The sequence below is a fragment of the Carcharhinus amblyrhynchos genome, chromosome 15 (genome assembly GCF_965287045.1).
Source record: "Carcharhinus amblyrhynchos chromosome 15, sCarAmb.v2.hapA, whole genome shotgun sequence".
Taxonomy (NCBI): domain Eukaryota; kingdom Metazoa; phylum Chordata; class Chondrichthyes; order Carcharhiniformes; family Carcharhinidae; genus Carcharhinus; species Carcharhinus amblyrhynchos.
The window spans coordinates 76,969,933-76,991,592 of NC_137338.1; the positions used below are offsets into that span (position 1 = coordinate 76,969,933).

At 49.6% G+C, this 21,660-nt stretch overlaps 1 protein-coding gene across 1 annotated transcript in view; it reads left to right on the forward strand.

The window, feature by feature from the left end:
* LOC145352895 (protein WWC3-like) overlaps window positions 1-21,660 on the forward strand; it is a 185,391-nt gene that overhangs the window by 154,742 nt on the left and 8,989 nt on the right. Inside the window, exons 6-8 of the mRNA XM_080203196.1 lie at window positions 11,330-11,459; window positions 13,727-13,873; window positions 16,759-16,832. Coding sequence (XP_080059322.1) covers window positions 11,330-11,459; window positions 13,727-13,873; window positions 16,759-16,832 — 351 coding nt within the window. The remainder of the gene's footprint in view (window positions 1-11,329; window positions 11,460-13,726; window positions 13,874-16,758; window positions 16,833-21,660) is intronic.

The window sequence follows — 21,660 nt, forward strand, 5'->3', positions numbered from 1 at the left end:
TTGGTTTAACCCAGCACCTCGTTCATGAAGACAGCAGCTTCAGTACTGCAGTGCTCCCTCCGTAGTGCACCGGTGTAGGTCCTGATCCTTGTGCTCAAGCCCCGGGGTGGGGAGAAAAGCAAATTACTGCGGATGCTGGAATCGGAAAAGGCTGGAAAATCTCGGCAGGCCTGGCAGCATCTGTAAGGAGAGGAAGGAGCTGACGTTTCGAGTCCAGGTGACCCTTTGTCAAAGCTAAAAGGCAGAGAAAGTGGGAGATATTTATACTGCGGGGGGAGGGAATGAAAGAGGAGTCATAGCCATAGTGAGACTGGAGTGGGATTTGATTTCAGAACTGTGTGATTCGGAGAAGAGTGCAACCAAGAGAGATACAAGATTGACATCAACAAGACAGCAAAATGCAACGTAGCACAAATTGGCTCTCTGGGCAAACATTGCCAACCAAATGCGCGACGTAAAAGAGGGGTCAGTTTGCTCTCTGTTACCGACGTCTTGGGAATTGAGGAGAGACTTCCTGGCCTCTTGAATACATGCCGGGTGGCACAGTGGTTAGTGTCAGGGATGCGGGTTCGATTCCCGGCACGGGTCACCGTCCATGCAGAGCCTGCACATTCTCCCCGTGTCTGCGCGGGTTTCCTCCCACAGTCTGAAAGGTGTGCTCGGTTAGGTGGATTCTAAGTTCTCCCTCAGTGTACCCGAACAGGAGTGTGGCGACTAGTGCATTTTCGCCGTAAATTCATTGCCGTGAGGCGTTAATGTTATGGGGAGAGGGCAGGAAAGTGGAACTGATCCACGTCAGATCGGCCATGATCTTATTGAATGGCGGGGCAGGCTCGAAGGGCTGGATGGCCTACTCCTGCTCCTATTTCTTATGTTCTCAATGTAAGCCTTACTTGTGGCACTAGCAAATAAACTTCTGTCCCGTCACAAAACTCAACTGAGGCCGCGACGGCGAGGCCTGAGTTCTAACAACCCCCCCCCCAAAACCCTTTCTCTTCTCCAGCTCTGAAGATCTTGATGTACTTTTCCAACCGAACGTTATTGGCCCCTCAGCAAACACCGGCTAAATATACAACACACGAGGCAGTGTCGACACTTACACAACACAAAGTCTGAGGTTGGAAGAGGGGGTGGTGGTGGGTGCGATCCTCAGATAGGAGTCAAACATCCAGAAGTGCGTTGTTTGAGAACAATGACCCGATTGTTTTTGGCTGAGTGAAAAGCCGGGCCACTCTTTGACAGTACCTGCTGTTGATGGGAAGCTTTACAGGAAACAGGCTGTGGTTAGATGAGGGAACGCTGCCAGCAGCCGATGATGTAAAAGGCAGCAGTCGAAACAGAACTTTCCATTCTTTGGAGGATGTGCCTGCATATCTTTTCGGGGAGGATGGTTAAGGCGGCCACTGCTGCCCAGCTTCCACAAGACGCGAAGCAAAACAACATTTTCCTTTTCCCCGGTTTGCCGGATTCACACTGAGGACTCATTGATGCCAGCAAAAACCCAGATGTCACTGGCGACGGCCTGCCTGCCTCGGAAATACTCAGCTCGGTGGGCTGAGTTGGGGAGGAACTTCTTCACCCAGAGGGTTGTGAACCTGTGGCATTCCCTGCCCAGTTCAGGCTCCCTCATTGAATGTTTTTAAGGCAAGGATAGATACATTTTTGAACAGTAAAGGAGTTAAGGGTTATGGTGAGCGGGCGGGTAAGTGGAGCTGAGTCCACGAAAAGATCAGCCGTGATCTTATTGAACGGCGGAGCAGGCCCGATGGCCTCCTCCTGCTCCTAGTTCTTACCGAGATGTTACCCTGGCATCGACATGCTTAATACCCCTATTTACATGGACCGGGATGAGGCATACAAGATGATCAGAGGGTTAGATAGGGTGGAGACTGAGAGCATTTTTCCTCGGATGGTGTTGGCTAACACGAGGGGACGTAGCTTTAAATTAAGGGGTGGTAGTTATAGGACGGATGTCAGAGGAAGGTTCTTTATTCAGAGGGTAGTAAGGGTGTGGAATGCCCTGCCTGCAGCAGTTGTGGAGTCGCCAACTTTAAGGGTGTTCAGATGGTCAGTGGATAGGCATATGGATAACATTGGAATAGTTTAGGTTAGAGGGTCATTAGATTGGTTCCACTGGTTGGCGCAACATGGAGGGCCAAAGGGCCTGTACTGCGCTATGTTCTATGATTCTTTGGCGTCACAGAATTGTAGAATCCCTACAGTACAGAAGGAGGACATTCGGCCCATCAAGTCTTACTGACCGCAATCCAGGCTCTATTCCCGTAACCCCACACATTTACCATTGAAATCTCTCTGACACTAGGGTCAATTTGGCATAGCCAATCCATCTAACCTGCACATCTTTGCACCGCGGGAGGAAACTGGAGCACCCGGAGGAAACCCACGGGGAGCACACGTGCACAGACAGTGACCCAAGCCGGGAGTCGAACCCGGGAACCTGGAGCTGTGAGACGGCAGTGCTGACCGCTGCGCTGTCCTGCCAGCGAGAACGGAGAATGCGGCGCTCAGAAAAATCTCCATTCGCTGCAGCGGGACTGGAGAATCCCAGCCGTGAGCGAGGTCAGAGAATTCTGGCCATCACCTTTCGAAGCTCTTCCAGCTCTACCGTCCATCTGGGATCTTGCGTATCACCGGTTTCCTTCTCCTCACTAGTGGTGGCCATGTTTTCAGCTGCGTGGGCCCTCAGCTCTGGGATTCCTTCTCTAAGCCTCTCTGCCCCTCCATTTCACTCTTCTCCTTTCAGACATTCTTAAAATCTACCCCTTTTGACCATCGGCCCTAATATCTGCTTCAGTGACTCAGTCTGAAAACATTTAATCACCTTACAGAAGCCTTAGAAAATCTCTGCTGTTAATTAGTGGGGGAGTGGTTATGATAGAGATGTATATTAAATAGTGCTTTTGGAATTGGGGATAGGACTTTGAGATCAGAAGAATTTATATAATACTCTATCAGTCATGCAAATCTCTAACCCAGGGACCCTCAGCTAGGCTGAGAAGGTTTCAAGAGACCCGCAGTGGTTCGCACTTCTGCCCCACAACGGCAGGAACCCGGGTTTGATTTCCGATTTGAGTCCCCGTCTGCACATTCTCCCCGTGTCTGCGTGGGTTTCCTCCGGGTGCTCCGGTTTCCTCCCACTGTCCGAAAGATGTGCTGGTTGGGTGCACTGGCCATGCCAAATTCTCTCTGTGTACCTGAACAAGCGCCGGGGTGTGGCGACGAGGGGATTTTCACAGTAACTTCATTGCAGTGTTAATGTAAGCCTTGCTTGTGACGATCATAAATAAAACTTTAGAGACCTGTCAAAGATCAACAAGCTGGGAAGGCAGGCCATGTGCAGTCTGCTCAAGTCTCTGTCTGTCTCGCTCATGATTCATAGAATCCCTGCAGTGCAGATCGAGTTTGCACTGACCACAATCCCACCCAGGCCCTACCCGCATAACCCCACGTACTCACTCCGCTAATCCCCTGACACTAGGGTCAATTTAGCATGGCCAATCAACCCAATTCACACATCTTTTGGACTGTGGGAGGAAACCGGAGCACCCGGAGGAAACCCACGCAGACACGGGGGGAATGTGCAGACTCCGCACAGTGACTCCAGGCTGGAATTGAACCCGGGTCCCTGGCGCTGTGAGGCAGCTGTGCTAACCACTGTGCCACCGTGCCGCCTCTATTATTCACTGGACTTTCAAAGTTACATTTTCTGATTTTCAATTTTTGAAGTGCTTTTGGAGTTTTATTGGCGGTAGACTGTTTACCAGATTTAAAAAAATACTCGAGCCTGGGGGATACTGAATGAAATCTGCTTTAAATAATTACAGAGCAGTACTTCTGCGAGCTACTCTTCCCCAAGTGTCAGTGGTTTTACTTTGCCTTTAATGGCCTTCTCTTTACCCTTGTTCTTTTAAGATGATTTTTTTTACCCCATTCACTTTACGGAAAACAAAATGGATCCTTTAGGTTTATCTGAGACAATATCAGGGGGCCTGCGGGCTTTGCTAGTGTCTGGCATGTTATTTTCCCATTGATATTTATCGATCAGTGTCACAAGTAGGCTTACATTAACACTACAATGAAGTTACTATGAAAATCCCCTAGTCACCACACTCCGGCGCCTCTTCACGTACGTTGAGGGAGAACTTAGCACGGCCAATGCACCTCGCCAGCAGGTCTTTCAGACTGTGGGAGGAAACCGGAGTGTCCGGAGGAAACCCATGCAGACATGGGGAGAATGTGCCGCCTCCACACAGACAGTGACCCGAGCTGGGAATCGAACCCGGATCCCTGGCGCTGTGAGGCAGCAGTGCTAACCTCTGAGCCATCGTATTATAGCAACGTCAGGGAAAGTTTCTACTTGAGAGACCAGAGAGAGGCTCGGTTTAATGTCTCATCTGAAAGACAGTACCTGTGACAGTGCAGCAGTCCCACGGGAATGTCAGCCTTGGTTTATATGCTCCAGTGGTGGGGCATGAACCTCTTACATTCTGACTCAGCTGTGAGTGTTACCCCCAACTGAGCCAAGGCTGATAGTTAACAGGAACTCTCTCACTTGTTTCAATAAAACTTTTAACTGTTGACTCAGGTATACTTTCACAGCTACGTACTTGATTAGTGGTCAAAAATCCTTGAGTGTTACACTGAAGTCAAAAGTGTCCACCTGCTTGCTACCAGAACCAAGGCACGACTGTAAACTAAAGTACAAGATGTAGACAGCTCGAACATAGTGGCCAGAAAGGTTCTGAAGTTCATTCGTGCTAATAGACCACAAGACATAGGAGCAGAATTAGGCCACTCGGCCCATCGAGTTTGCTCCACCATTCAATCCTGGCTGATATTTTTCCCATCCCCCATTCTCCTGCCTTTTCCCCATAACCCCTGACCCCCTTATTAATCAAGAACCTATCTATCTCTGTCTTAAAGACACTCAATGACCCGGCCTCCACAGCCTTCTGTGGCAAAGAGTTCCACAGATTCCCCACTCTCTGGCTGAAGAAATTCCTCCTCATCTCTGTTTTAAAGGATCGTCCCTTTAGCCTGAGGTTGTGCCCCTCTGCTTCTAGTTTCTCCTACCAGTGGAAACATCCTCTCCATGTCCACTCTATCCAGGCCTCACAGTATCCTGTAAGTTTCAATAAGATCCCCCCATCATCCTTCTAAACTCCAACGAGTACAGACCCAGAGTCCTCAACCGTTCCTCATACGACAAGCTCTTCATTCCAGGGATGAAGGAGAATTAAACTTACCCCTCCCCCTCACTTTCTCCCCATCACTCACTGTCCCTCTCTCCCTCTCCCCCTCTCCTGTAAGTTTCAATAAGATCCCCCCCCTCATCCTTCTAAACTCCAACGAGTACAGACCCAGAGTCCTCAACCGTTCCTCATCCGACAAGCTCTTCATTCCAGAGATCATTCTTGTGAACCTCCTCTGGACCCTTCCCAAAGCCAGCACATCCTCCCTTAGATACGGGGCCCAAAACTGCTCACAATATTCCAAATGGAGTCTGACCAGAGCCTTCCACAGCCTCAGTAGTACATCCCTGCTTTTGTATTCTAGCCCCTCTCCACGTGAATACATTTGCCTTCCTAACTGCTGACTGAACCTGTACGTTGACCTTACGGGAATCTTGAACACGGCCTCCCGAATCCCTTTGTGTTTCTGATTCCCCAACCATGTTGGAAAAGCTGGGTTTGATGCGTGGAGTTTCGATCTGACAGTGGCCTCTGCAATACTATACCGGCCGCCATCATTTAATCTGAAGCCCTGTATATCTTTCACACATTCCGGAATGGCTTTAGCTGCTGGGTCAGGTTATACGAGGCTTGTAAAAGCAGAATTTAATGGTTTTTAAACTGGGTGGCATTTCCCTTCATCTTTGAAGAATCTGATTAAATTCCGCGGAGTTTTAGCACGGGCTAAAGTATGTTAAAAATGTTTTCTGTGCAAAATGCTTTACGATCAAATAGATTTGAAACACAGCCCGTGGCAGACTAATCCAAAGGCAGGATTCGCTTTCACATAATTACTGCAGGTGACTTGTTTGACCCATATAATTTAATACATTGATAAATCAAACCGAGACCAGTCCTCTGGAGACACCACAACTGGGAATGAACTCAAGTATGTTGGGGGGGGCGGGGGATGAGAAAAGACCCAGTGAAGTGGAGGAGCAGAACAAGCTTTGGCTTGATTTGCAGCGCTACATGTAACTTTCGAGAAAGTTTTGTCCGCGTGTGCTATCTATTTTGGTGGGCGGGGGAAGGTGAGGAAGGGTGTCCTTAACCTCGAGGGAGTGCGGCGAAAGTTTACCAGGCTGATTCCGGGGATGGGGGGATTGAGGAGAGATTGACGAGGTTAGGGTTGTTTTCACTAGAGTTCAGACAAACGAGGGGGGAATCTCCTAGAGATTTATCAAATTCTAACAGGACTAGACAGGGTAGATGCAGGGAGGATATTACCCAATGGTGGGGGGAGTCCAGAACCAGGGGTCACGGTCTGAGGATTGAGGGTAGACCATTTAGGACGGAGATGAGGACACATTCCTTCACCCAGTGAGCCTGTGGAATTCATTCCCACAGGAAGGAGTTGATGCCAAAATATTGAATGTATTCAAGAGGCAGCTGCATATCGCACTTGGGGCGAATGGGATCAAAGGTTGTGGGGGAAAGCAGGATTAGGCTATTGAGTTGGATGATCAGCCATGATCGTAATGAATAGCGGAGCTCCCATCTCCTAGTTTCTATGAAGGGTTGTTTTATTGATGTGGGGATGCCCGTGTTGGACTGGAGTAAACCCAGTAAGAAGTCTCACAACACCAGGTTAAGGTCCAACAGGTTTATTTGGTAGTAAACGCCACAAGCTTTTGGAACACTATTCCTTCGTCAGTTGAGTAGGGAGTCCTCCACTCAGAAGTCTCCACTCGCCTGACGAGGGAACACCGTTTCCGAAAGCTTGTGGCGTTTACCATCAAATAAACCTGTTGGACTTTAACCTGGTGTTGTGAGACTTCTTACTGGGTTGTTTTAACCCCTGGCAGACGGACTCTTTGTGTGTGATTTGTAATATAACTTTTCTTGAAGCCATGAGCGGTGTGGACTGTGCGGCGAATGTCTAACCATTGCTGCCAGCAGAGTTTTCCTAAAAGATCGTGTCTGATCCCACCCTTTCTCTCATCGTTGCCATGTTCTCATCATAGTTGATATTTTTCCTGTCCTTGTATCAGACATTGACCAGGGCCTTTGCCCCCAGCTGGTCCTTAGTAAGAGTCACTCAATAGTATCCTTGTTGACTGAGCTGGTTGTGTCTTGAGGGACGTACCTGCTGGACTGCAGGGAAACGAGTAAGAGGAAAAAGTCTATTTGATACTGTCCTCACCAGTCTACCTACACCTGTCCATGACAGTATTAGTAGGTGCGATCATCGCACAGTCCTTATGGAGACAAAGTCCTGTCTTCACACTGTGGATTCAGTCTGTTATAAGAACATAAGAAATAGGAGCAGGAGTAGGCCATCTAGCCCTTCGAGCCTGCCCCGCCATTCAATAAGATCATGGCTGATCTGTCGCTGCTCAGTTCCACATTCCCGCCCTCTCCCCATAACCCTTAATCCCCTCGCTTATCAAAAACCCATCAACCCGCGTCTTAAAAATATTTAGCGAGGCAGCCTCCACCACTTCAACGGGCAGAGAATTCCAGAGATTCACCACCCTTTGAGTGAAGAAGTTCCTCCTCAACTCCGTTCTAAACCGCCCCCCCCTTTATCTTGAGGCTGTGCCCCCTAGTCCTACTGTCCTTTCTGAGCGGGAAGAGTCTCTCCACCTCTATCCTATCCATCCCCTTCATCATCTTATACGTCTCAATGAGATCTCCCCTCATTCTTCTAAACTCTAACGAGTACAAGCCTAGTTTATTCAGCCTCTCCTCATAGCTCAACCCCCTCAACTCCGGCATCAGCCTAGTAAACCTCCTCTGCACTCCCTCCAAGGCCAAAATATCCTTGCGTAAGTACGGCGACCAGAACTGCACACAGTACTCCAGCTGCGGCCTCACCAATGCCCTATACAGCCGCAGCAAGACCTCCCTACTTTTATATTCAATCCCCCTCGCTATGAAGGCCAGCATCCCATTCGCCTTCCTGACCACCTGCTGCACCTGCAGGCTGGGTTTTTGCGACTCATGCACAAGGACCCCGAGGTCCCTCTGCACCGTCGCCTGCTGCAGTTTTTCGCCACGTAAGAAATAGTCCTTCCTACCATTATTCCTACCAAAGTGGACCCCCACACTCTGTGCAGTGCAGAGGTCACAATCGTGAATATCATTAAAAGCTCCGGGTGCGGGGGGGGGGGGCGCACCTACTTGCGCTGGAGTCTGGCATTTTCGGAGCTCGGTGCACGCGCAGTGGCCCCGATCTGTCAGTCTCCCCGTTTGCTGGTCAGCCCGGGACCCCCGGAGTGCTGCTCCGCTCCCCCTTGGAACTGTCCCATGCACGGTGGGGAGTGCCAACGTTCCCCCCGGGGCCTTTTGCCTCTTGGGCAGTGCTGGGGGCACAGGTTGGCACTGCCAGGGGGCACCAACCCCCCCCCCCCCACCTTTCGCTGCCTGACCCCTTGGTAGCCTTGATTGCCCAACCCCACCCCTTCAATCCAGAGGGGTCTCCCACTATTTCCCCGAAAATGGAGAGCTAGTCTGGATCTTGCCGGACTGTTTCTGAGTCTGAAGGTGTGCGGGGTTGGGTTGATTGGCCAGGCTAAGAAATTGCCCCTTAGTGTCCAGGGATGCGTAGGTTAGTGGGTATAATATGTAGGGATATGGGGGTAGGGCCTGGGTGGGATTGTGTTCGGTGCAGACTCGATGGGCCGAAGGGCCTCTTTCTGCACTGTAGGGTTTCTATGATCTATGATTGTACTGATGGGGTGAGTGATGCTAGTGGACCCTCAGTCCCGTGCCTGCTAATCGCATTCAGATAACATTAAAATGCAATGTAAATCATTTACCTGCCGATTTCCAACCTGTCCCTGACCGTGTTGGATATCCGGCCCTCGGAGATGTGTGCGCGCAGCGGGAATGCACCCACACGCGATTCTCCCGGCGCGACGGGAGAACCACCCCCGTACTCCCCCCCCAAACACAAGGGTCAAGAAATACCGCAGAACCCCGTTTCACGTGCTTGCTACTCCTTCTACACTGCCTGCTCGAATATCTCAAAGAAAACCAGAGAGGTCTTTTTGGTGTCATTGACCCTTAACCAGCCCTGAAAATAGATGATCTGGTCACGTGTTTGGGAGCTCGCCCTGGCTCCTAGGTGCAACATTTTAACAGTGTATTTATTGGCCGTAAGGCACTCTGGGACGTCCCAAAGACGTCAGGGGCACGATATGAATAAAGTTCGTCCTTTTACTTTTCAATAACGTGCAGGAAAGCGTAAGCCCTTGTCCTTTCAAACTGAGCTGGTTGGCAGGGCACCCTTATCCAACAAAGCCTTCTCAAAATCTATTTTGAGATGTCGAATTGACCCCACCACAACATCTTTTCAGTCCCAGCTTTCTGAGTGACACAGTGTGCTCCCTGACAGCAGGCCTTAGTTCGAACTTCAAGCCAAAGTTACAAAGGCGCAATATTTCTGCTGAAATTATATCCCTATACGGCTTAATCTCTCTTTGAATTTGCCTCAGGGGACGTTGAGATCTAGTTCATGTATCGGAACTTTGTATAGTTAAATTTGCCTCTGTTTTATAGTTCACGTGCATCAGTGTTGGTCACAACACTGACGTGCAGGCTTGAACACAAGAGATCAAGGCTGACACTCCAATATAGTACCGGGGCACTGCTGCACTGTCTTCTGAGTGAGATGTTCTGCCGAGGTCCTGTCTCGGGTGTTGCTCCCAACCTTGTTCCCTGAGATCCACAACCCAATTACTGATTATCCGGCTGCGATCACACAGTTTCTTCTTTGTGGCAGCTTGCTGTGTGGAAACCGGTTGCCGCATTCCCTGCACGGCACTGCTGGCCACATTTCCAAAATCCTCTTTCCACTGCAAAGTGCTTTGAGACGTCCGGCGTACGTGAAAAATGCCATTTAGATGCAGGTTATTTTTGGACCGCGCTCAAGTGTTATTTATTTTGTCGGATGACTTCCTCAGGAGGTAGATGTGTCCTTCTTGCCAAGTTGCTTCAGGATAGAGTCCCGGCAGTACAGGAGGAGGCCATTTGGCCCATCGAGTCTGTACCAACCGCAATCCCATCCGGGCCCTATTCCCACAACCCCCACACATTTGCCCTAGCTGATCCTCCTGACGCTAAGGGGACAATTTAGCGCGGCCAATCAGCCTAACCCGCACATCTTTGGGCTGTAGGAGGAAACCGGAACACCCGGAAAAAACCCATGCGGAGAACATGCAGACAGTGACCCAAGTTGGGAATCGAACCTGGCGCTGCGAGGCAGCAGTGCTAAACCACTGTGCTGCCCATTGAGGAGCTGGATTATTCAGGGACCCTAGGACTTAGAACATAGAACATTACAGCGCAGTACAGGCCCTTCGGCCCTCGATGTTGCGCCGACCAGTGGAACCAATCTAATGACCCGCCAACCTAAACTATTCCAATGTTATCCATATGCCTATCCACTGACCATTTGAACGCCCTTAAAGTTGGCGAGTCCACAACTGCTGCAGGCAGGGCATTCCACGCCCTTACTACCCTCCGAGTAAAGAACCTACCTCTGACATCCGTCCTATAATTATCACCCCTCAATTTAAAGCTACATCCCCTCGTGTCAGCCATCGCCATCCGAGGTAAAAGGCTCTCACTGTCCACCCTATCCAATCCTTTGATCATCTTGTATGCCTCAATCAGGTCACCTCGTAAACTTTGACCACTCCTCATAAATAACCCCCCCCCATGTTAAACTGTTCCTTTAAGGTTGAAGCACCTTTAGCCTCTGCGCCGACCCCCATATTGCAGTCTGTGGTCGCTGAGTTTAACTTATTGACCCCCAAACATGATCTGTACCAAATGCGCGACAGCGACGTGAGACAACAAAGGGTTTTTTTGTTCCAGCGACGTCGTGAAACTGCACAGTACAAAGCAAGTTCCCTGATCCTGTTTGGCTGCAGACCGCTAGCAGCCAGCTTGTCAGTTCAGTGGTTGAAACAGTTCTGCAAAAGTGGCTCAAATCTCAATCGAGGATTTGATTACTGTGACCCGAAAAAGGTGCTCCTGCCAGCCAAAAAACAAAAAGCTGATACGCCAAGGCGAAAAAATTCAAACGTATTATTTTACTCTCTCTTTTTTTTTCCCCTTCCCCGATTCAGGATTGATCGTAAAATGTCTGATAGTCAAACCAGTTATAAACTGGATGAAGCGCAGGAAATCATGAATGAACTGAGAACCATTAAGAAGTCAATAACTTTGGGAGAGAAGGAAAGGCAGGACCTTATTCAGGTAAGACGTGCCTTTTGCGCTGTGTTATCGGAAAACAAACAGAACGATAACCCAGGGTCTTCCTTTATTCGTTTGTGGGACACGGGTCTCGCTGTCTGGCCAGCATTTATTGCCCGTCCCTAGTTTCCTGGGTGCAGTTCGGAGTCAACCACGCTGCTGAGGGTCTGGAGTCACGTGTAGGCCAGACCGGGCATGGAGGCAGATTTCCTTCTCTAAAGAACGTTATTGAACCAGATGGGTTTTTCCGACAATGGTCATCAGTAGATTCTTAATCCCAGATTTCTTTTTTTAATTGAATTCAAATTCCGCCATCTGCCGTGACAAGATTCCAACCCAGAACTTTTAGCTGAGTTTCTGGATTACTAACCTCGTGGTAATAACACTAGGCCTCCTCTAGACTAGTAACCCAAATAACAGGAATTCAAACCCCATTGTGACAATTTAAGAATCGTAATTCAACGTAATACAAATAAAAAAAAAGCCAGTGTTGGTAGAAGGTGCCCCAGAAGAATTTAGATGATCATTAAAATCCTCCTTGAAGTAAGGACTCTTGCTGTTCTTGCCTGGATCAACCTATATGTAATTTGAGTCCCATATCGAAGTAGTTGACTTTCTAAGGTTGCCCTTTGAAGTGTTTGAGCAAGCTGGTGTGCTGTATAAAGCCAGCACGTGCTCAGCACTGCTGCCTCACTGCACCCGGGACACGGGTTCGATTCCCGGCTCGGGTCACTGCCTGTACGGAGTTTGCACATTCTCCCCGTGCCTGCCTGGGTTTCCTCCGGGTGCTCCTGCTTCCTTCCGCAGTCCAGAAGACGTGCTGGTTATGTGCATTGGCCCTTCTAAATCCCCCTTCCCCCCCCCTTAACATCAGGGGGACGACCTAGGGTAAATACATGGGGTTATGGAGATGGTGGTTGGCGCAGACTCGATGGGCTGAATGGCCTCCTTCTGCACTGCCGGATTCTATGGATCTCAGAGTGATTCGGGTTGGTAATAAAGACTGGCTTTGATCGCGACGTCTCCGTCCTGGGAATGAATGTTTCCTTGTAGCAGCATCTCCGTTCTCTCGTCCGTCGATTTAGGAGATGTATTTGTGGGAGCAGCAGGACTTTTGACGCTCTGAACAAGAAATAATCCCTCGCCCACAACAGGGGTGGTATGTTTCCTGGGGTGGGGGCAGGAGGCATGGGTTTGAGAGTTCGGGGGTGGCAATAATTAACAGTCTGCACTCTGTAAGTATGGCCCCCCTTATGGGAAGGGAGATGAACCCTGGGAATCGACACTACATGTCGACTGACCATAGCAGGGGGCCACAGGGTCTTAATGAAAGACGCTTTCCTGCAACACATTGGGTTAATGACCTACTTGATGACATCCAAGACTTGCTATTCTCAGTCCTGCCCCTGGGGTTTTTATTGAAAGCAGTGAGCCTCCACATGCCACTCTTCTGAGAGGGAGGGACAATTTGTGACCCTTTAATGAGGATTGTTTAACAAGTTGACTTCGCCCCCCCTTTCATAGAATCCCCACAGTGCAGAAAGGAGGCCATTTGGCCCATCGAGCCTGCACCGACCACCCAGGCCCTATCTGCGTGACCCCACGCATTTACTCCCCCTGATGATAGGGTCGACTTAGCGCGGCCAATCGACCTTGACCCGCACGTCTTTCGGACTGTGGGAGGAAGCCGCAGGCGAAACCCACGCAGACACGGGGAGGATGTGCAAACTCCACACAGCCGGGAATTGAACCCAGGCCCTGTGAGGCAGCAGTGCTGACCACCGTGCCACCCCGTTTGTTAGAGGCGTGTCTCGGGGATTCTGATTCAGTTGGGATACTGATGGCCACCTACTCAGTTACCGAAGGAATAATCAATTGGCGTCCTTACAGAGGAACCTTCGGTGATTAGAGCAGAATATTGAAAGGCATCTCCTTCATTCTTTCTTGCACTGCTGGGTTTTCTTTTTCCAAAAGCGGTAAACTCCCCCAAAATTTGCCCCCAAACAATTTGCACTTTTTTTTTCCCCCCCTGTTGGTCCACGTTCTCCATTTTGAATCCTGGCGCCCGCACTGTGGGAACTTGACCACAAAATGGCCGCCCTGACTGCTCACCGCCAGCGCCGGCCCACACAAACAAACACCCGAAAGCCATCGACCGGCACTCGTAAGCGCTCAGACAACCGAACGATTCTTCTGCGACTGTAAGTCGGCCCACTCGCTGTGCCTGAGCCGAATTAGAATCTCAGTGTTCCTTTTGTCTCGCTTTCCAGAGCCTAGCTAGGCTAATGGATGAATTCAGGAATAGCTGCTGCATCGAGAACTCCCTGCAGGACCTTCAGACGAACGCACGCCTGGCCTCCGAGTGTTTATCGCAGCAGTTCTGTGAAGCGGGGTCACAGACTGACATCATCGGAGAGGTATGTTTCCAAATGCTGAGACCTATTTATAACCTCCTTGGCTAGCTCGCATTGCGATTTGAGACTGCTTTCACAGAATCTGGTCTTCCCCTCAGGAAGACCGAACCAAGGCTCTGCTCACTCACCGTCAGACCAATGTTCTCGTTTCCAATCAGCGCGCGAGATAGATGAGCAAACAGGTAGATCTGGCGGCGCTGGGGTCTCGTGTTAACGACTTCACGTTCTCCTGGGGTTGCCCGCCTTGCAGTAAAGTGGCCGTTCAAATCCCAGAGGACTGGTCATAGAGCCGCCGAGGTTTACAGCACGGGAACAGGCCCTTGGGCCCAACTTGCCCATGCCGCCCCCTTTTCCTCTTCGCCACTAAGCCAATCCCAATTGCCCGAGTTTGGCCCATGTCCCTCTCTACACCCATTGTACCCACGCGACTCTCTGAACGCTTTTTAAGAGGTTCTGGTATTACTGGCCAAGTGATCCATTGGCGTCCGCCCCCACAACCCCCAGAGAAAGTTACTTCAGGTCCCTCCCCACCCTGGTGATTTTGAGAAGTTGAGCACAATTTTGAAAGTGTGTAAATAAAAAGCGGGTGTCAATAAACTGGCTCACTAATATCCTTTAGGGGAGGTTACTTGCGCCCCCCCCCCCCCCCAAACACACACACACACACACACACACACATACACATACACACACACACAACCCGTCCCTGCCAACCTCCCCCCCCCCCCCAGTCTAGTCCGTGTGTGACTCCAGTCCCAGATCAGCAGGGCTGATTTAAAGTTTATTTATTCGCCACAAGTAGGCTTATATTAACACTGCAATGAAGTTACTGTGACAATTCCCCAGTGGCCATTCTCTGGCGCCTGTTTGGCTAACACCGAGGGAGAATTTAGCGCGGCCAATCTGCCCAAGCAGCACGTCTGTCGGACTGCGGGAGGGAACTGGAGCGCCCGGTGCAAACTCAAGAAGGTTCAGGGAGAACGTGCAGACTCCGCACAGACAGTGAGCCGAGGCTGGGAATCAGACCCGGGCCCCTGGCACTGTGAGGCAGCAGTGCCAACCACCCTGCTGTCAGGAGGAAGCTAGCTTGATTTAACCTGCTGTTGGGAGTGAGCTGGGAGTGGGGGGGTGGTGTGTGTGTGTGGGTGTGTGTGTGTGTGTGGGGCAGCACGGTGGCACGGTGGTTAGCACCGCTGCCTCATCACGCCACGGACCCAGCTTCAATCCCAGGCTTGGGTCACTGTGTCTGTGTGGAGTGTGCACATCCTCCCCGTGCCTGCGTGGGTTTCCTCCGGTCTCCTCCCACTTTCCAAAGATGTACGGCTCAGGATGGTTGGCCATCCTGATTGACCCTAAAGTGACAGGGGGACTAGCTAGGGTAAATGCCCGGGGTGAGAGGGCCTGGGTGCGACTGTGGTCGGTGCAGACTGAATGGGCCAAATGGCCTCTTGCTGCACTGTAGGTTCTATAAAACACTGACCCTGTCCTCAGACATGATGTGGTCGCGATAGAGTTGATGTGGGATGCGAGTTTCATTTTAAAGTTGTTTCCCGCTATGCTAAAGTCAGACCATGTGACCTGATTGGCGCCATTTTGAACAGCATCATACTTGAACCAGTGACCATTGACCTATCTCATTGTCTGCACCTTCTCCGTTTGTGGAACTGAGCTGACTGTTTCCTCAATTTTAAATGGAAGTTTCTTCCAACCCCACAGTGTGGGGTGAGCAGTGGTGGCTCAATAATACGCAGTTTACATGGAGGATGTAAACCCATCCCATCGGGGCTGTTTACTTCATACAATCACAGAATCTCTGCAGTGCACATGGAGGCCACTCAGCCCGTCTGCACCAACCACCATCCCATCCGGGCCCTATCCCTTAACCCTCATATATACCCAGCTAATCCCGCTAACACTAAAGGGGCAATTTAGCACGGCCAGTCAACCTAATCCGTACATCTTTGGGCTGTGGGAGGAAACTGGAGCACCCGGAGGAAACCCACGCAGACACGGGGAGGGTGTGCAAACTCCACACGGACAGTGACCCGAGGCTGGGAGTTGAACCCGGGTCGCTGGCGATGTGAGGCAGCCATGCTAACCATCTTGCCACTGTTAAAGTCAAAGTGGAGAATGTGGGCATCGATCCCACTACCTTTCGCGTGCCAAGCGAGCGTTCTACCATTTGAGCTAATTTCCCCAAGCATTGACTCCTTTTGAAGGGGACGGTTTGGTTGTTTCAGACCATACCGGGGAGCAAAGCCACTTCTAAAGGGAGGCGATGGCCGAGTGGTATTATCGCTAGACTATTAATCCAGAAACTCAGCTAATCTTCTGGGGACCCGGGTTCGAATCCCGCCACAGCAGATGGCAGAATTTGAATTCAACAAGAAACACGTATCTGGAATTAAGAATCTACTGATGACCATGAAACCATCGTCGGAAAAACCCATCTGGTTCACTAATGTCCCTTTAGGGAAGGAAATCTGCCGTCCTTACCCGGTCTGGCCTACACGTGACTCCAGATCCACAGCAACGTGGATGACTCTTAACTGCCCTCTGAACAAGGGCAACTAGGGATGGGCAATAAATGCTGGCCAGCCAGCGACACCCAAGAATGAATAAAAGAAAAACTTCTTTAAAAGAGAAAGGGCGTTCCCCTGACTGGCAAGTGTGGCATTTTTATAAGGACGGTGCCTTTTTGCGAGCTGCAGTGATCATCTTTACACATTGCTGATTTGGACTTGTTTCAATGCGTTGAATATTTAGTTTTTAACTCAATATTCTCAAGTCAACACTTTTTCAGTGCAAATATTTGAGGCATGTCTGAACTAAGAGCTGAGATTTACTAATGTTTCTGCTAATGAATTTATTGCTTCCCCCTTTTACAGTTTTCATGCGGTGGAAGATCTAAGCTGGCAGACAGAGTTCGACTTAGTTGGCAATACGAAGAAGCTAAGAAGAGGTAGGAAATATTAAATGCCTTCTGAAGTGATCTTTCTCTACTGCCTCTTAATTCTTACCTGTTTCCTTCTTTTCTCTCTCTCCTCTATTCTTTGTTAATGAATAGGATGGGAGTGGAGGGATACGGTTCCCGGAAGGATAGGGGGGTTTTAGTTCAGTCGGGCAGCATGGTCGGTAGGCTTGGAGGGCCGAAGGGCCTGTTCCTGTGCTGTTCCTTGTTCTACACAAAATATCACATTGGAGGTAATCAGGGATTGAGGCTAATTGCCATATCTATTGTAGACAAACCCTTGACATAAGAACGTAAGAAATGGGAGCAGGAGTAGGCCATCTAGCCCTTCGAGCCTGCCCTGCCATTCAATAAGATCATGGCTGATCTGTCGTGGCTCAGTTCCACATTCCCGCCCTCTCCCCATAACCCTTAATCCCCTCGCTTATCAAAAACCCATCAACCCGCGTCTTAAATATATTTAGTGAGGCAGCCTCCACCACTTCAACGGGCAGAGAATTCCAGAGGTTCACCACCCTTTGAGTGAAGAAGTTCCTCCTCAACTCCGTTCTAAACCGCCCCCCCTTTATCTTGAGGCTGTGCCCCCTAGTCCTACTGTCCTTTCTGAGCGGGAAGAGTCTCTCCACCTCTATCCTATCTATCCCATTCATCATCTTATACGTCTCAATGAGATCTCCCCTCATTCTTCTAAACTCTAATGAGTACAAGCCCAGTTTATTCAGCCTCTCCTCATAGCTCAACCCCCTCAACTCCGGTATCAGCCTAGTAAACCTCCTCTGCACTCCCTCCAAGGCCAAAATATCCTTGCGTAAGTGCGGCGACCAAAACTGCACACAGTACTCCAGCTACGGCCTCACAGAGGAGGGAAGTGATGTGATCCACGTCCATTCGTTCCTGCGATTGGTGCAGTGTGCTGTGCAGAATATTGGATCCAAGTACTTAATCCACCCAAGAATCTTTGAATTACGTAGGGTGTGCAGCACAGAATCAGGCAGCTTTGTCTAACTAGTCTGTGTTTGAGATATGTAGAGATATGTTTGAGCTTCCTCGCGCCTTTCCTCATAGAGTGACCGCACTGGTGATGAGGGACTGCGATCTTCCTCCACTTCGGGGGTAGGAGAAATCAGCTGAGATGGTCATAGCAACTCATTCGTCGTAGAATCATAGAACCCTACAGTACAGAAAGAGGCCCTTCAGCCCATCGAGTCTGCACCGACCACAAACCCACCGAGGCCCTACCTCCATATCCCTACATATTTTACCCGCTAATCCCTCTAACCTAAGCATCTTAAGACACTAAGGGGCAATTTTAGCATATCCAATCAATGTAACCCGCACATCTGTGGACTGTGGGAGGAAACCGGAACCCCCGGAGGAAACCCACGCAGACACGAGGAGAATGTGCCAACTCCAGTGACCCGAGCCGGGAATCGAACCCAGGACCCTGGAGCTGTGAAGCAGCAGTGCTCACCACTGTGCTACCGTGCCGCCCACAAACGGGTCCACCAAACGTTTGCTGACGATCCGTGAATGTGGGGCAATTCCTGAATCCGGTTTAGCCGGGATGTGGGTTGCAGTTAAGTAATCTGATGCCTCTTGCTGGCTGGGTTGTTAGAAGGCTGGTCACTTGGCTGAACGCAGTAAGAAGTCTGACAACACCAGGTTAAAGTCCAACTGGTTTATTTGGTAGCAAAAGCCACTTGCTTTTGGAGTGCTACCCCTTCATCAGGTGAGTGGGAGTTCTATTTGCAAATGTAAAGACACAAACTCAATTTACAAAATAACACACTTGTTTAAATACAGAGGTCAGTACACATTGGTGGTAAAGTTTATTTGTCAGTCACAAGTAGGCTTACGTATAGGCTTGTGGGTGGCACGGTGGTTAGCACTGCTGCCTCCCAGCACTAAGGACCCGGGTTCGATTCCCGGCTCGGGCCACTGTCTGTGTGGAGTTTGCACATTCTCCCTGTATCTCCGAGGGTTTCCTCCCACACTATGAAAGACCTGCTGGTGAGGCGCATTGGCCCAAACAGGCACTGGAGTGTGGGGGCAACTGGGGAAATTTCACAGTAACTTCATTGCAGTGTTAATGTGAGCCTTAATTGAGACTAATAAATTAACATTAACTTTGAACGCACAGTTGAGGTGTGGCACGAATGAATGAACGAGCAGGGTCAAAAGGCAGACTGTCTTACCCCCTTTTTCTCCTCTCTGGGGATAACTGCTTTTGATGGAAGAGGTTTTATTGTGCTGAAGGAGCGTTGTAATGTTGTGAGGGTAAGTGTGTTGAATACATTGGCGCAGCTATAATCTTTGTGGTCACATTCTTCCTTTATCATGCATTCCTGCCCTTAGCTTGTTGGGATTACTGAGGAGTCTTTGTGCTTACATGCACTGTGGTGTTTTCACTGTGTTCGATACGAGTACCTACAGTTCCTTTCAGCCTGCAGTGGGCCAGAGAATTTGCTGTGCTGTACTCATTTTTAACCAAGAAATATTATTTCTCTAACTCTCCAGTTGACGCAGAGAAGCAATTTTTTGTCTGCTAATGGACAATATTCATTCCTCAGTGTTTAATGCCGGTTTTTTTATACATGCCAAAAATGTGCATTAAAATCCATTTTTTTGATTTTTTTTTAAGAGGACATTATTTTTAGGAACTCGAGGAGCTCACTGCCCACACACTGAATCTGAAAGTAGCCTTTCAAAGAGAGCAATCCAAACGAGAAAGAAACTGAAAATCAGATATCCGTTTGCATAGTGCAAGAAATATTTTAGGACCAGGCCAACCGCAGGTTAAAGACAGTCCTGCATTGTTGTGCCACCTATCCACAACCTTAAGAGCTTCAAATAACTTCTTTTTCCACTCCTTCGTTCTCTCTCTCTCTCCGTTTATGTCTCTCTTTCTCTCTCTATGTATGTCCCTTTCTCTCTCTCTCTCTCTGTTTATGTCTCTCTCTCGCTCTCTCTCTCTATCTACGTCCCTCTCTCTATCTCTGTTTATGTCCCCCCGCCCTCTCTATCTCTGTTTATGTCCCCCCGCCCTCTCTATCTCTGTTTATGTCCCCCCCCCCCTCTCTATCTCCATTTATGTTTGCCTCTGTCTCTCTTTCTATCTCTGTTTATGTTCTTCTCTCTCTCTCTGTATGTCTCTCTGTCTCTCTCTCTGTATGTCATAAGAACATAAGAAATAGGAGCAGGAGTAGGCCATCTAGCCCTTCGAGCCTGCCCCGCCATTCAATAAGATCATGGCTGATCTGTCGTGGCTCAGTTCCACATTCCCGCCCTCTCCCCATAACTCTTAATCCCCTCTCTTGTCAAAAACCCATCAACCCGCGTCTTAAAAATATTTAGCGAGGCAGCCTCCACCACTTCAACGGGCAGAGAATTCCAGAGATTCACCACCCTTTGAGTGAAGAAGTTCCTCCTCAACTCCGTTCTAAACCGTCCCCCCTTTATCTTGAGGCTGTGCCCCCTAGTCCTACTATCCTTTCTGAGCGGGAAGAGCCTCTCCACCTCTATCCTATCCATCCCATTCATCATCTTATATGCCTCAACGAGATCTCCCCTCATTCTTCTAAACTCTAACGAGTACAAGCCTAGTTTATTCAGCCTCTCCTCATAGCTCCACCCCCTCAACTCCGGCATCAGCCTAGTAAACCTCCTCTGCACTCCCTCCAAGGCCAAAATATCCTTGCGTAAGTGCGGCGACCAAAACTGCACACAGTACTCCAGCTGCGGCCTCACCAATGCCCTATACAGCTGCAGCAAGACCTCCCTACTTTTATATTCAATCCCCCTCGCTATGAAGGCCAGCATCCCATTCGCCTTCCTGACCACCTGCTGCACCTGCACCCTCTCTCTATCTGTTTATGCCCCCCTCTCTCTCTCTCTCTATCTTTGTTCATGTCTCTCTCTCTCTGTCTCCATTTATGTTTGCCTCTGTCCCTCCCTCTATCTCTGTTTATGTCTCTCTCTCTCTATGTATGTCCCTCTCTCTATCTCTGTCTCTCTCTCTATCTTTGTTCATGTCTCTCTCTCTGTCTCCACTTATGTTTGCCTCTGTCCCTCCCTCTATCTCTGTTTATGTCTCTCTCTCTCTGTATGTCTCTGTCTCTGTCTCTGTGTCTCTCTCCCTCTCTCTCTCTCTCTCAATCTGTTTATGTCTCTCTCTCTCTATGTATGTCCCTCTCTCTATCTCTGTTTATGTCCCCCTTTCTCTCTCTCTCTCTATCTTTGTTCATGTCTCTCTCTCTGTCTCCATTTATATTTGCCTCTGTCCCTCCCTCTATCTCTGTTTATGTCTCTCTCTCTCTCCAAGGTGCTTTACAATAACAGGTGTAACGATTTGGATGTTAGTTGGAAAATCAGCGCAGTTTGGCATGAGGAATGGAACTGAACTGTCGAGGGAGTTTATTTGGTGTTGAGGATGTCACGGATTTGTGTATCTCAACACAGAGTCAGTTTCTCAAAGCACTTACTTATGATCCGAGAGAATATTGAATGTTCAGGTAATCTGGCCTTGTTAACTGCCTCTGATTCCCAGTACATTTCAAGTAAGCTTACATTAACACTGCAATGAAGTTACTGTGAAAACCCCCGAGTCGCCACAATCCGGCACCTGTTCGGGTCAATACGCCTAACCAGCACGCCTTTGGACCGTGGAAGGAAACCTCTCAGACACGGGGAGAATGTGCAGACTCTGCACTGACAGTGACCCAAGCTGGAAATCGAGCCCAGGCCCCTGGCTCTGTGAGGCAGCAGTGCTAACCACTGTGAGGCAGCAGTGCTAACCACTGTGAGGCAGCAGTGCTAACCA